The 14617-nt window shown below is 41.6% G+C and overlaps 2 protein-coding genes across 9 annotated transcripts in view; one reads left to right on the top strand and one right to left on the bottom strand.

Annotated features, from left to right (window-relative positions):
* The window catches only part of WASHC5 (WASH complex subunit 5), a 59213-nt gene extending 57340 nt beyond the window's left edge, over positions 1-1873 (bottom strand). For 4 of the 6 annotated variants that reach the window (XR_002143010.2, XR_004627898.1, XM_019801257.2 and 1 more), the window contains exon 1: positions 1693-1872. The gene's annotated coding sequence lies outside the window, so the exon portion shown is untranslated. Of the gene's footprint in view, positions 1-1692 lie in introns of all 6 variants that reach the window. The other 2 variants (XR_002143009.2, XM_019801256.2) reach the window with 1 other exon arrangement.
* A 16-nt stretch (positions 1874-1889) lies between these two features.
* The window catches only part of NSMCE2 (NSE2 (MMS21) homolog, SMC5-SMC6 complex SUMO ligase), a 208427-nt gene continuing 195699 nt past the window's right edge, over positions 1890-14617 (top strand). For all 3 annotated transcript variants that reach the window (XM_011226871.3, XM_034668607.1, XM_002920732.4), the window contains exons 1-2: positions 1890-2037; positions 5557-5727. In XM_011226871.3, coding sequence (XP_011225173.1) covers positions 5571-5727 — 157 coding nt within the window. In that variant the 5' untranslated portion in view covers positions 1890-2037; positions 5557-5570. The remainder of the gene's footprint in view (positions 2038-5556; positions 5728-14617) is intronic.

The raw sequence follows: 14617 nt of genomic DNA on the forward strand, positions 1-14617 counted from the left end.
AAGGCGTGTCACTGCTACGAGATTTTGGATCCCAATATAGGATAGACAATGGGACATGGAGAAAATATCTTAAAGCAAAATAACATTACCTGCCTTTTTCCCCTTCCCTCCTCCACCAAAAAAGAAAAAGGATGAAAGATACACTCAGCACCTACATACAGTCGGGTTAGCTTAGACCTGGGATAGTGACATCAGTCAAGACTTTTGTGTGTTTACCTCTTATTTTAATCCTTAAAGCCTTACATTGTAGGCAACATTCAAAATATTATTTGGTTAGAGTATTTGATAGATACCCCAATATTGGTTGAAAAACTTGCCCTGAAGAACAGAACCTAAGAACCAACATTAAAGATGTCTAATCATGTTGCAGCAATCTCAGAATCAGGTGGCTTTATAGAAGGCGCCAAGACTTAGTTGAGATTTAAAAAAATCACTCTAGAATGAGGTGCAGATAAACACTGTAGAAGAACCTATATTAAATCTTCCATTTATTGTTTCTCTTGGTGCTAGAAATGAAGAAAATTCATAAAGATCAGTTTTTCTCGATACAGATGATTTTACTACCTGGCATGAAATGAAACCAGAGATCCACTCAATTTCCTACTTTTCTTTTACAAGGCACCCCAAAAAGTAGCTGTAACTTATTTTAAAGAATTTGGTATGGCTGTGGTTTTCAGTTTGGAAAATAATCCTAGACAAAAGACAACATGTTTCAAGAATGCAGCATGGCATCATCATACCAATTACCCAATAAGTACAGAATTGAAATCTGAAGGAAATTAAATTGTCCTGGGACAAACCACTGTGTGCCCTACTCAGAGGACAAAAGAAGATAGGTCTATTTTTACCCTTTCATAAAACCTCAGTTCCATAAAGAAGGAAGCACTGGTCTCCACTTATCCATTATCAGCAACAAAATGTAATGCTTGTTGATCAAGATAAAAGTGACAGACAACTCTCTTCCAAAAAAGTTCTGAAATAACCCTGATCACTCTAGTCCTATTCATAAATCCTGGAAAAGACAGGAGATGGAAAAATGTAAGGTATTCCCGGTCGTGGGCAGAGGCAGTAAGATCTCTCCCTCCCTTCTCATGACCCCATCACCTATGTTGGAGGAAACTCCGTGCACTCGCAATCTGGAGACCCGGCTCCATTACGGGCTCTGTGACTTGGTTTATGTTTTCAATCGTGCCCATAAACCAGTCAGGACTCTTGGAACTATTTTCCGAAAGGCAAAGAACTTTGGCACCAGCATGACACAGATGAGGGAATTCAGGTGCCCAGAGGAACAATGACTTGCTCAAACTCAGCCGACGGCAGAACTAGAATTCAAACCCGGGTCCATCAGACTCTAAAAGCCCTCGCCAACTGCTCCGTTTTATTGAGAGTAAATGAAGAAATAACACTCTCTACCCAGCACGGCTCCTGGAAATGTGGAATGACCAGATGCAGGCCAAGCAGCCGAAAACCACTTCCCAAAGCGCCCAGACAGCGTGGAAAATCATTTCCACCTAAATGGAGATGGGAGAGCCTGGACTGCAGCCCTGCCCCTGGAGGCCCTCAGTCCTCCAAACCGGGCTCCCCATCCAGACGCACCCCACGCCACAGACGCCCCTTCGGCCCGCGCGGCCCGGCCCGGGGATGGGGAGGGGCATAGGGACGGAACGAAGAGCGCATCCCGCCCCAACTCACCTGTCACCCGGGCCGCACAGGGCGCCCGTGTGCGGCCGGCGATCGCGGGCGAGGTCGGCACTCGGGTCCCCACGCTTCCCTCTCCGCACGGGTACCCCTTTATCTGCAGCCCCCGATCGCCAGCGGGCGGGACCCCGGCTTCCGCCTCTGGATCCCCTGGAGGTCACATGACCAGAGGGGCGGAGAGCGGGGCGGGGCGTCATGTGACCGCTTGTGGGCGACGGCTGATGACGCCGGAGCCCGCGCTCGCAGCTTCAGCGACTGGAGAAGGGAGTTAAGGAAGGAGTTGGGGTCCGGGTGTGGGCAGTCTAGGTGCAGCCAGACCGACCTGCGTCGGACATCCAGGTAAGGCAGAAGCGGGGAGTGGCGACGGCGAGGGTGGCGGGAGGTGCCGCCTCCCTCTCGGACGCTCCGCGGGTGCCCTGAGCTGGGGTCTGTCCGCCTGGGCTGTGGTCCTGGCTCTTGCACGTCGAGCAGTGAGGGTTGGACAGGCTGCCTCCCTCCCTGCGACGCCATCTCTCCATCCTTAGATCCCAGTGGGGTAGAGTTCACGAATTCTTGTTGCAGATTAATCTGGTTTGAGCTGTCTTTAAAAGCAGGGCCTCGAGCAGGGCGTTCAAATAAGCTCTCTGAGCCCCAGTTTTCCTTTTCTCTTCTATAAATGGTGGTGAACCTTAGCGATAATGAGAATGAAGCTCCTGGGCCGCAGTTTATGGCGCTCAGGGGGGGACCTGGGAAAGGTGGTTGCTGTTATCGTTGTGACTTTCCTCAGTTCTTTATTGACCGCCTGTTTTGTATGAGGAGCTGTTTCCTGTGCTGTAGAACGTGTCGGAGTAGAACGTGAACGGGTGAAGGAGTGACAGCCATGTGAACAAATAGTTGTGATGAATTTTACTGAGTTTCATAAAAAAGTGTATGTGTGTGTTTGGGGGAGAGGGAGGGACAGTAGTAGCATGAGGGAGGGAACAAGCAATTGCTTGTATGGATAAGAGGTTTCATAAAGATGTATCCTTCTTGAAAAAGGAGATAACAGCTCTGCCTGGACTTGTACAGCCCCATGATTTGAAGGACATTCAGCATAATGTCTATAAATTGTTTGCTCTTTGCCTACCACTGTGCTGTGCAGAAAGATGAGAGAGGGAAGCAGTAATAACTGGTCCTGCTTGAAGCCAATCTTAGACCTGCTCTGGTCTGAACATGTGTGTCTTTCCGCTTCCCCCAGTCATATGTTGAAATCCTAGTACCAGTGTGATGGTATTAGGAAGTGGGGCCTTTGAGAGGTGCTTAGGTCATGAGGGTGGAGCCCTCCAGAATGGAATTAGTGCCTTTGTAAAAGAGGCCCCTGAGAGCCCCCTTGCACCTTCTACTGTGCGAAGACAGAGTGAGAAGGCACGGGGCCTAGGAACCAGGAAGAGGGCCTTCACCAGAAAGCGACCCTGCTCGCACCTTGATCTTGGACCTCCCAGCCTCCAGAACTGTGAGAGATAAATTTCTGTTGTTTATAAGCTACCCAATCTGGTATTTTGTTACAGCAGCCAGAATGGCCTAGGACAAAGCCTGTTAGGAGAGGCAAAATAACATTCTTGGGAAAAACTCAGGAAACCTTGTTTTAAAATTTCTGGGAAACCATAGGTACAGGGAACAAAGAGATTATTGTTACTGGGGAAGGCTCCAAGAGGAGGTTGATTTAAACCCAAGGTTTCTCAACCACTGCATGATTGACATTTTGGGCCAGATGATTCTTTGGGGGAGGGGGTGGCCTGTGAATTATGTACTTAGCTGTACTTAGTGGGAGAAAGAGGGAAAAGTGTGTCTACTCCATGTATTCCCTTTGCTTCTCAATCTGAATCTTTTCCCTGGAAATACTCCAGAATTACAGAAGGAAGTTTTCCCCAGGTCTCTGCAAATGCGGAGTTTTATTAGAGTAATGTGAATTTTGCATGCACATAATAAAGATAGCTACTATGTGGTAGACACTCTCCACTTAGCCTGGATTATATTATTCCTTATATGCATCGTGTGTTTTGTCAGCTCCAGCTGCTATTAAAAAATAGTGTAGACTGGTGGCTTAAACAACAGAAATTTATTTTCACAGTTTTGGAGACTAGAAGTCAGAGATTGGGGTGCTAGCATGGTTGGATACTGATAAGGGCCCTCTTTCTGGCTCTCAGTCAGCCCCCTTCTTGCTGTGTCCTCACTTGGTGGAGAGAGAGAACTGGGGTGTCTCTTCCTTTTCTAATAGGACAGTAATCCTTTCCTGAGGTCTCTACCCTCAGGGCATCTAAACCTAATTATCTCCCAAAGGCCTCCTCTCCAAATACCATCACAATGGGGATTGGGGGTTAGGCTGTCCACATAAAATTTGGGGGGAGATGCAATTATCTCAGTGTTCTCTATACTTGTTTGATTCTAAGAATCACCCGGGGACAATTCATAAACATACAGGTTTCCTCAGAGTGTCCACCAGGGACTCTGGTTCAGTAGGTCTGAGATAGTACCTATATATAAATCTATATTTTTAATAAGCATTTCAACTGATTTTTTTTAAAAGATTTTATTTATCCATTTGACAGAGAGACAGACAGCCAGAGAGAGAGGGGACACAAGCAGGGGGAGTGGGAGAGGAAGAAGCAGGCTCCCAGCGGAGGAGCCTGATGTGGGGCTCGATCCCAGAATGCTGGGATCACACCCTGAGCCGAAGGCAGACGCTTAACGACTGAGCCACCCAGGCGCCCCTCAACTTATTCTTAAAATCAGACAAGTTTTAGAAATCTGCATTTAATTTATCCTCAATAATGCTGTGAGATAGATACAATTATTTCCTTTTTACACAAAAGCAGACTGAAGATAGAGAAGGTAAGTAACTTAGCCAGGGTTGTGCAATTTAATTGGCATGGATGGGACAGAATTTCCAAGCATCTCTGTCCAGTGTCCATTCTCTCAAGGACTACTCCATATTGTTGCTTACAGTGTTATAATGATGAAGTTGATGTTAATATTTGCTTCCACTTTTAAAGATTTATATGCTGGGCATTATTCTGAGTGTTTTATTATACATATTATATATTCTCATTCAGTTCTCACTGTAATCCTTGAGGTAGGCACTGGAGGATTCCAATTTTAGGAAGGGAAAAATGAAACACCGAGAGGTTAAATAATTTGCCTGAAGTCATTCAGTTACTTAAGTGGCAAGATCAGGCTTTGAACTCAGATAGTCTGGTTCTAGAAGCTGCATGCTTGACCCTTACTCCATATCGCCCCCATATTTTACTCTGTAATGTAGAGAAATTCTGCTTTTACTGACAGTTTGGGATCTAACCAAGTCTGTAAATCTGTTAGAACCCAGAGGACTGTCAGGAATATATACAATATGTGTATATAATATATGTTTTTTATTTATATATTTAGTTTTCAGATTTCAATATGCATATGTCAGGTATGTTAAAAATTACAGGTTTTGAAGTTCTCCCTATTAAACTATTTTATTATTTCTATTTTCAGTTTTTAGAAAGATGCATCATAAAAGTAGTCTACTTTTTCTAACCCCTTTATGTTTTAGGTTTTTAAGAACTGTGCTGTTACTGAATTCTTCAAAGAACCAAGGAATGTTTTGAGAGAGGGTATTTTCCCTCCTGTGAAAAATGAAGACACTTAGCTTCCCTGTATATTGAGTGCATCTGTATTTGGTGACCCAGATGACAGCACAATGCTTTGGTTTCCCCTCCAGGGATATAGAATGTATATAGTAGTGTGGCACTTGTGGGCTATTAGATACATTCATGTGGATGTTTACAACAGTGTTATTATCCTATGCAGTTATTATTCTGACTCCTAAATTTTATTTCATTGTGTTTGAAAACTTAGGTAATAACTTCAAGATGCCCGGACGTTCCAGTTCAAGTTCAGGTTCAACTGGTTTTATATCCTTCAGTGGTATAGAATCTGCTCTCTCTTCTTTGAAAAACTTCCAGTCCTGTATCAGCTCTGGAATGGACACAGCTTCTAGTGTTGCCTTGGATCTCGTGGAAACTCAGAGTAAGTAACAAAACTTATTTCTTTTGTGTCTACTTTGGGATAACCGTGTATGGAGACATTACTCTAGGGATGTGAGATTTTGCTCACCTTTCAAGTGTTCTTGGGACAGTGGTTTAATCCTTCGGGGCATTGATTTTCTCATCTTGTTCTACACATCACGTAACGATGTACTGAGGATGAAATGAGCTTGACTCATTCATGTGTCTTCGGTAGTTATGTGCCAGTAGAAATTGCACTAGAAATTTACAGGCTAAAACATGAAGGTTCCTGATCTCAGGGAGCATGCAATCTGAAGAATGTGACATTTATGAACTGTAAGATATGCAAATGCATTAATATAAATTTATAATGTTATTTTTGCAGTAGTTTAACTCTGTTCATGCTTGATTACTGGGTAGACAGACTAAGCTTATGATAGGGGTACGGGCAAAGGACGGTCTCTACCAAAATAGGAACATTCAGCTTTGATGAACGTTATCAACATTTTTTGATCAGAAGGTTTGGAAAGATGTTAATTTGCTTTGTCTGGATTAGGGTTGTTTTTATTTTATATTATATATGGAGGCAGGGGAGCAACAGTATTTTTGTGTCGTTTTTAATTTCACTGGTCTTCAGTGATTTGATTGTGATGTGTCTTTGTGATTTTGTTTGTTCTGTCTAGTATTGTTTAAGCTTTGTGGATTTGTAGGCCTATGGTTTTGATCAAATTTAGAAAAATTTCTGCCACTATTTTATTTTATTTTATTTTTTTAATTTATTTTGAGAGAGGGAGCGTGTGTCCAAGCAGGGGGAGGGGCAGAGGGAGAGCTTGAATCTCAAGCAGACTCCATAATGAGCAGAGAGCCCTACACAGGGCTTGATCCCATGAACCTGAGATCATGACCTGACCCAAAATCAAGAGTCGGATACTCAACCAACTGAGCCACCCAGGTGCCCCGCCACTATTTCTTCAGGATAGCTTTTTAGTCCCTCCCCTCCCCTCTTCTTCTGGGACTCAAATTATATGTATATTGGGCAGCTTGATAACATCCTGTAAGTCACTGAGGCTTGGTTGATTTTTTTTTTCAGGTCTTTTTTTCTCTCTGGCTTCCATTTTAGTGTTGTGTGTTGCTATGTCTTCAGGTTCATTGGTCTTGTCTTCTGCAGTCTCTGTCGTTAATTTTGTGCATTGAATTTTAAATTTCAGATACTGGATTTTTCAACTCTAGACACAAAGAATTGAATGGAATCTTCTGTCTTCTATTTCTCTTATGTTCATGTTTTCCTCTATATTCTTGAGTATATGGAGCATATTTATAATAGCTGTTTTAATATCCTCGTCTGCTAATTCTGTCATTCCTGTCACGGCTTCTTCACATGGACATTTTGTGTATTATGTTGTGGAGTGTTTGGATTTTGTCGTCTTCTAATAAAGAATTACGACATTTGTTTTGGCAGGCATCAAAGTCATTTGTGGACTAAGCTAATCCTTTCCAGGCTTGTTGTTAAACTTTGTTAGTGCGGGTCAAGTTAGTGTCGATTTTTAGTGCCAATTTAGCCTGGTTACAATGCTTGGCCTTTCTGCTTCTCTGTTGATTGCCCAGAGGGTTCAGTGAGATAGCTCCACTCTGCTGGTTGGAATCCGAAGGTCTTCCAGTGCTGTGTGAATTCTGGAAATTTTTCACTTTACAGCTCCCAGCAGTTGTTCCTCAGTGGTTTAGGATTGCGGAGATCTCTGGAGATCTCTAGAGTACTTTCTCTGCAGTAGCTCCCTCCAGGTGCTCTGTCTTGGAAACCTCTGTTGTCTTAGCTTCCCCAAACTCCAGTCTCTTGTCTCCTTGGTCCTTCAAGACTTTTGTTCTCTGCTTGGCTTCCTCCTCCCTTGTGCAGGGAGGCAGGCAACTGTAGGACTTACCTAACTTGTTTGTCCCTCTCTGCGGGGCTCATGGTTCTGCTCTGCTTGTTGTCCCACTGTCTAAAGCAGCTGTCTCATATATTTTGTCCAGCTTTCCAGTCCTCACTGCAGGATGGCCAATTCCATACCAGTTGTTCATTCATGGCCAGCAGCCGAAGGCACCCGTAATTTTTAGTGGGTAGCCTTGCAATGTCTTAACCCTTCCGAGCCTTGATCTGTAGTTTATTTTTGGATCTTTGGCTTTGGCTTTGGTAGGTGACCCGGATAAAGGTCATAATAAAATCTTCAACCATAAGAGAGAAGAGCTGGAACACAAACCTGTTGACTGTGTTCTTGGACAGCAGTGAATGGATTGGGAGAAATTACAGTATAGAAGAGCATGTGGGAAAGTCCATGAATCATCTTCATAGCAGAACTATTCCCTTTTCCTCTTAGCCTTGTAAGATTAGCACCCTTTCTGTTTACCTTTTGGGTTCTCCAATTTCATCACAAATTGAGCTTTGTTAGAAGAGGTGGTAGTGATCACCTAGGTATCATTTTGTCACTTTGTACTGTATATCTCTTGTTGCTATAGTATTAAATTGTTGGTAAAGGGGATTCTTGTTCCCAAGCACTTGGAAGGGAGTGATGTGTACTGTTTTGGTTGCATATTCCTACACCAGGTTGCTGTCCCTATTCAACTTCTCGCTCATTTGACATGATCACCTTTCCCTGTATTATGTTATAATGTGTGGTATCCAGGGAATAGAGTCTTACTGCCAGCATGTCTATTTTTCCTCTAAATATGTTGGTATTCTGGGAATACTTTCTTATTTACCTAATTGCAAAATGAAATTTGTTATATTAGGAGATTTTTCAAGAAGCTGGGGCTTATTTTTCAGATTTTTAAATTTATTACATACTTTTCTGCTTTCTGAGGCAGAAGTACTGACTTAGTTTACCAAAACTGTTGTTGTGATTATCATCTTTAAGCAATTACATTTTCATAAGTCCTTTAAATTTAGTTAAATAAAATTGAGGAATGGTCCCGTTCTAAAATGTTAATGTACCTCTGGTTGTAGCCTCTCCTTAAGCCTCTATGCCAGTAAAGGAGAGGTTTAAAAAGAACAGTTCAGTCAAACTCATCCTCTTTTGGGCAGTTGCTCTTAAAATGTTAGAATTAAATAGTTGGTCTCTTTTTGTTTGTTTGTTTGTTTATTTATTTTTAAGATTTTATTTATTTATTTGACAGAGAGGGAGACAGCCAGCAAGAGGGGGAACACAAGCAGGGGGAGTGGGAGAGGAAGAAGCAGGCTCCCAGTGGAGCAGGGAGCCCGATGTGGGGCTCAATCCCAGGACCCTGGGATCACGCCCTGGGCCGAAGGCAGACGCTTAACAACTGAGCCACCCAGGTGCCCCTGGTCTCTGTATATTTAAAGTAATATTTTAAAAGTATAAAATCAAAACTAATCAATAGAGCAAATCTTTGAACTTCTTTTATATACTTATGCCACCTGTATTCATGTCTGTGATGTTGCCTGTCATACGAGAGGCTTGGGTTTGCAAGGCTGGCTTTTCAGAGTTGATTTTTTTCCCCTCCTAAGTGATAGGTTTGAAGTTTGTGACACAGAGTAAGGGATGGCACTTAATTGTGGAGATGGCCATACTGATCTCTTGATCCAGTTTTTGTTTTTGTTTTGTTTTTCTTTTCTTCAAATATGTAACTCTTTAATTTTGAATAAATAGATACTTATTAAAATTCAGAGGTTTTTTTTTGTTTTGTTTTCAAACAAGGGCATACTATAAAGCTGAATTCAAAGATTTTTTAAAATTTATTTAAGGTGGGAAGGGATAGAGGAAGAGGGGAGAAGCAGGCTTCCTGCTGAGCGGGAAGCCGGATGTGGGCCCCAGTCCCAGGACCCTGAGATCAAGAGATCAAGACCTGAGCTGAAGGCAGATGCTTCACAGACTGAGCCGTCCAGGTGCCCCTATAAAGCTGAATTTAAAGAAATGAAAACTTGTAGATAAATTATGGTACTGCTCTTACTGAACCTTAGGTGTTTTAGGTTGCTATTAGATAAACAAGTTCTTCTCTAAGACCTAAATCCCAAAACAGTTTAGCAAGGCTTCATCAGATCTACTTTTCTCCTGATTAGTTTGTAACATAATTGCACAGAGTAGATAGAGATATACAGTGAACTTTTCTGTGGCATCTGTTATCATTAGGGTAGATGATTCTTAATTTAAAAAATCACCAATATTCAGGGCGCCTGGTGGCTCAGTCGGTTAAGCATCCAACTCTTGATCTTGTCTCAGGTCATGATCTCGGGGTCCTGTGATCCAGCCCCATGCCAGGCTCTGCACTCAGTGGGGAGTCTGCTTGAGGATTCTCTCTCCCCTTCTCCCTCTGCCCCTCCCCCAGCTTGTGTGCCTGCTCTCTCTCTCTCTCTCTCTCTCTCAAATAAATAATAAATGTTTAAAAAAAGAAATATCTTGGGGCGCCTGGGTGGCTCATTCGGTTGAGCTTTGGCTCAGGTCATGATCCCACGGTCCTGGGATCAAGTCCCATATTGGGCTTCCTGCTCAGTGGGGAGCCTGCTTCTCCCTCTCCCTCTGCTCGTGTGCTCTCTCTCTCTCAAATAAAATCTTTTTTTTTTTTGAAGATTTTATTTATTTATTCGACAGAGATAGAGACAGCCAGCGAGAGAGGGAACACAAGCAGGGGGAGTGGGAGAGGAAGAAGCAGGCTCACAGAGGAAGAGCCTGATGTGGGGCTCGATCCCACAACACGGGGATGACGCCCTGAGCCGAAGGCAGATGCCTAACCGCTGTGCCACCCAGGCACCCCTCAAATAAAATCTTTAAAAAAAATAATAAAAAAAGAAATATCTTTAAAAATCACCATATTCTACCTCCTTGGCGTTACATGTCTTCCCAGATGAGTCCCACCCCCACTTAAGATACAGTAGCATGCCATATCCTGATATCCTGAAACCAGTTAATGTTTTTCTTTATTTCATGGGGGTTTTTTGCATTCATATTGTGTTTTGCTTTGTTAATGTGTCTGGTCTTCCCTTTGAACCTAGTCTCCTGGGGCAGAGACCTCAACGATGAGCTCATCTCACATTTTCAGAGGCTTGATGTTCATCAGGTTTTGAATGTGTATAAATTAGTTAATAAGTGTCTTTGAAGCCTCTTTCTCCAAATAGAGATATTTGAATCCGCTATATAGAAAATTAAGTTGTCTTCCAAAATTAGAAATTGAGCACTTCTGTTAATTGGTAAACGTAATTTTTTTAGGACTTTGCATTTAATTTTTGTGTTAGAGCTCATTAATCCAGTGGTTCTCAAACCCGAGGGTGCATGAGAGTTACTTAGAGGGATTGTTAAAACACAGACTGCGGGACCCACCCCCAGAGTGTCAGTAGGTCCGATGAGCCCAAGACTTTGCAATTCTGACAAGTTACCCAGTGATGCTGATGTTGGTGCCGCTGATCCACCCCCACCAGACTTTGAGAACCCTGGTCTAATCCTCACTTCCTATCTGGCAGGAAACATACACCACTAGGTGGCACCAGAATACCTCTTATGAGGTAGCCACGGGGCATCAGGGACCGCTGTTGCCTGCAGACTTCAGGATTGTGCAAAAGAACAGTTGCTAAATTGTTGGAATTTTGTAGCCTAGAGACTGAGTTATTCCATATAGCTAAGAAAACAAACATATGTTGACTGTATCAGACCAGAGAAACTATAAGCCTATTAAGGTTACATTTTAAGATGAACTCTTCCAGGAATGAGGAAGAACCAACCCCGGTATCTCCACTACCTTCGTTTTCAATTACTAGAGATAGATGTAGACCCTGTCACAAGATAGAAATAAACACCGCAGCTTTATTATTTATTATCCTAAGTTACTGGATCTTGATTTTGTTGGTCACATTTAAAAACCACTCTAAAAAGGTTTACACATTCTGTCCGCATAAATAGGTCATTTTGTCCTTCTACTACAGGGCTAATTGTGTTTGGGACAGTTTTAGGAGGTTAAAAGGTGGGAAATGTGCTTTTCTTTCCTGTTGGCTTCCTCAGGCAGAAAGTTGAGTAGTTTCCTTTTTAAGAGCTGGGGAGAGGAAACTTTGGGCAGTTGTTTGCCTTGCCTCACCTCTTGTGGCTGTTCATTCTCACCCCATAAATTTCCAACCATCCCAGCACCTCCAGATTTTCTTTCTTCCACTGACCGTAACAACCTGAAAGTTGGCATGGTTTCTCCACATGATGGAATGTGTGGAAATCATTGCTTGCTCTGCTCTCCTGTTTGCTAAGCTCTCCTGTTCACAATGGGATGTCACTTTCTGAAATAGTAAATGAGTCATATTTTAGTTTTTGAAACCGAATATGTATAGTATCTGAATACCGCCTGGGTTTCTAGACTCGAGAATAACCTTTCTGTTGATTCTATTTTTTTATCTTCAGAGCAAAGGCATGAGTTAGGTTTTAGTGACCTAATAGGGTATGAAAATGACTAATACAGAAAAAACTGAGTTGGAATCACTCGATCAGATTTTAAAATTAGACTAGCATTTTATCATGTATCTTTGATCATTGGAAAGAATTAAGGCTAGTTTAATGTTAGGCAAAGATGACAACTCAAGGCAGACTTTGGGATTGATTTTGAAACATCAGTTTCCTTTTTTAGAAAATAAATTTTTTTCTGGTGGTAAGCTGAAAGGAGCTTTTATTAAGTTGGTGATTAACAGTTGAAATCAGTTTGATTATTTTAGAGAGGATTATTATTTTCATTCATGCCTAGATCTCTCTACTTTACAACTGAAATTATATACTTGTGTTTTACATAAATGTAAAGTGTTATTTATATATTGCAGCACTGTCCAATAAAAATATAGTGTGAACCACATGTACAATTTAAATTTTTCTATTATCCTTGTTACAAAAGGTACGAAAGAGAATTTAATTTTCGTGATACTTTATTTAATCCCATATATCTAAAATATGATTTCAACGTGTAATCGGTATAAAAATTGAGTTATTTTTACTTTTTTTTTTTTTTTTTTTTTTTGCAAGTTCAGAATCCTTCAGTCCATCTCAGTCTGGACCAGCCACGTTTCATATGCTAAATAGCCACATGTGGGCAGATGGCTGCCAAAATAGACAGCTGCAGGCATCAGAGGAGAGCAAGAATCTGTAAGGGTGGTTACATCAACTAGTTTTGCAGCTTTTTAGTAGTTTTGGTGACTATTCAAATTAAACCAGTTGGCAAAACGGGATAATACCATTTATTGATTTTTTTTTTTTTTTTGTACTTGTCACTCCCCTACCACTGGTATGATTGGTATTTTAAGTTTTTCCCCAGATTGTTTAACCAGCTTAAAATTACTTCTGGGGATCCTATTAATATTTGATGCTGTCCGAAATGTCATATGCTGATTTAACTCCATTCCTACAGTACTTTGATATTTTGTAGCTAATGCGGTAAATTAGTTTCTTATGGTATTGGGCAAGCCAGAAAGGTCAAGCCTCTTAACTTCAGCAGCCGGAATACTCCAGTTGCTGTAAACAACTAAGCCTGTCAGCAATTGACCTTGGAAATGCTAATTTGCTTGTCGCTGGGTGCTGCTTCCAGCGGCAGGCTTTCTTTCTCCAGGGATGGGAGTTAAAAATTCGAGTTTGGAGAAGTACTAGATAGAGCACTGGGGCTAGCTCCACCGTCACCTGCTTTTTGCTTCGTTTTTGCCTGTGACCAAGTTACAAGAGGAGTGTTGCTAGCGAGAATTTCTTTGAAGGCCTTGTAGAATTATGTCTAGACTGACATGGAGAGGGAGCTTCATTCACCTTTGGTTCTCCCCTTCTCCTTCATTCTGAGGCACCATTTGCCATAATGATGGTTGGTTAAGAATGATTTCATCAGTTTCATTGTATTTCTTAAATTTATTGAAAAAGGACATGGAAGGCAACTTTAATCAACCTCTTTGGTTTTGTATTTATTACTGCTGTTGTAGTGTCAGATGCAGAAGAAGGTAGCTGAAAAAGTAAAGGAGAAATAAATATTAGTTGGAAAAGTTACACCCAGTGAGAAGTTACAGGCAGTATTCAGTAGCTAGACGAGGTGGAGAGAGAATACTTATAAAATCCAGAATTACTGTGTCTAAACTGGTGGTGGCAGCAGCGGTGGCTTTTGCTTTAAGACAAAGATTTAGGTTTCCTTTTCTTTGGGGCAGTGCTCAGGCAAAGTGATTTTCTCCCTTGACTATACAATGCTGATTCAAAACAGTTATTTGAGTTTGGTTGGTTTTCACTTTTCTTAGGTAATTGTTAACACTTTCTGTTGATCAATTATTTATTGGCCCATGCCCTCAAGAAGCTAATAATTGAGTTAGCAGATAAGACAAATATATGTAAAGATAAGGAGAACTTCATAGTAGTAAATGATTTGTTCTAAATGAGATTATGAGCCTATCTGTCCCATTCATGACTTTTTACATTATGACCTAGCAGCCTGATTTTTATATCCAGTAGGCATAAGTCTTTTGTAGACTATACTTATTAGGCAACTTAATAATAGTGGACACAGTGCTTTCTGTGTGCCGGCCATGCTCTAAATGCCGTATGGGTATTCATTCATTTAATCTTTACAACAATGCTATAGGGTAGGTAGGTAACATAATTAATTACTGTTTAACATATGAGTGCACTGAGCCTTGAGGTTGATCAAGGACTAATACCATTCTCTGAAAGGGTTACTTTATCATAATAACCTATTTCAGATTGGAAATACACATTTTAATTATTTACTCCTTGTATATTCTCAATCCATTGTTCTTGTGTGACTTTCCCCTTGTCAATTGTGCTAAGCTTTGAGATAAGTCCTCTTATCTACTCGAATATTGCCTATGCCCGTGCTCATTGTAGAGCCAGCCCTTTTGCTGTGCTGTCACCATTGTACCCGAACATGAGAGTTTCTCATTAAAACAATTTGTCGAGTCCATTCTCATTATGGACTTA

The sequence above is a fragment of the Ailuropoda melanoleuca genome, chromosome 9, assembly GCF_002007445.2.
Source record: "Ailuropoda melanoleuca isolate Jingjing chromosome 9, ASM200744v2, whole genome shotgun sequence".
In the NCBI taxonomy this organism is placed as follows: Eukaryota; Metazoa; Chordata; class Mammalia; order Carnivora; family Ursidae; genus Ailuropoda; species Ailuropoda melanoleuca.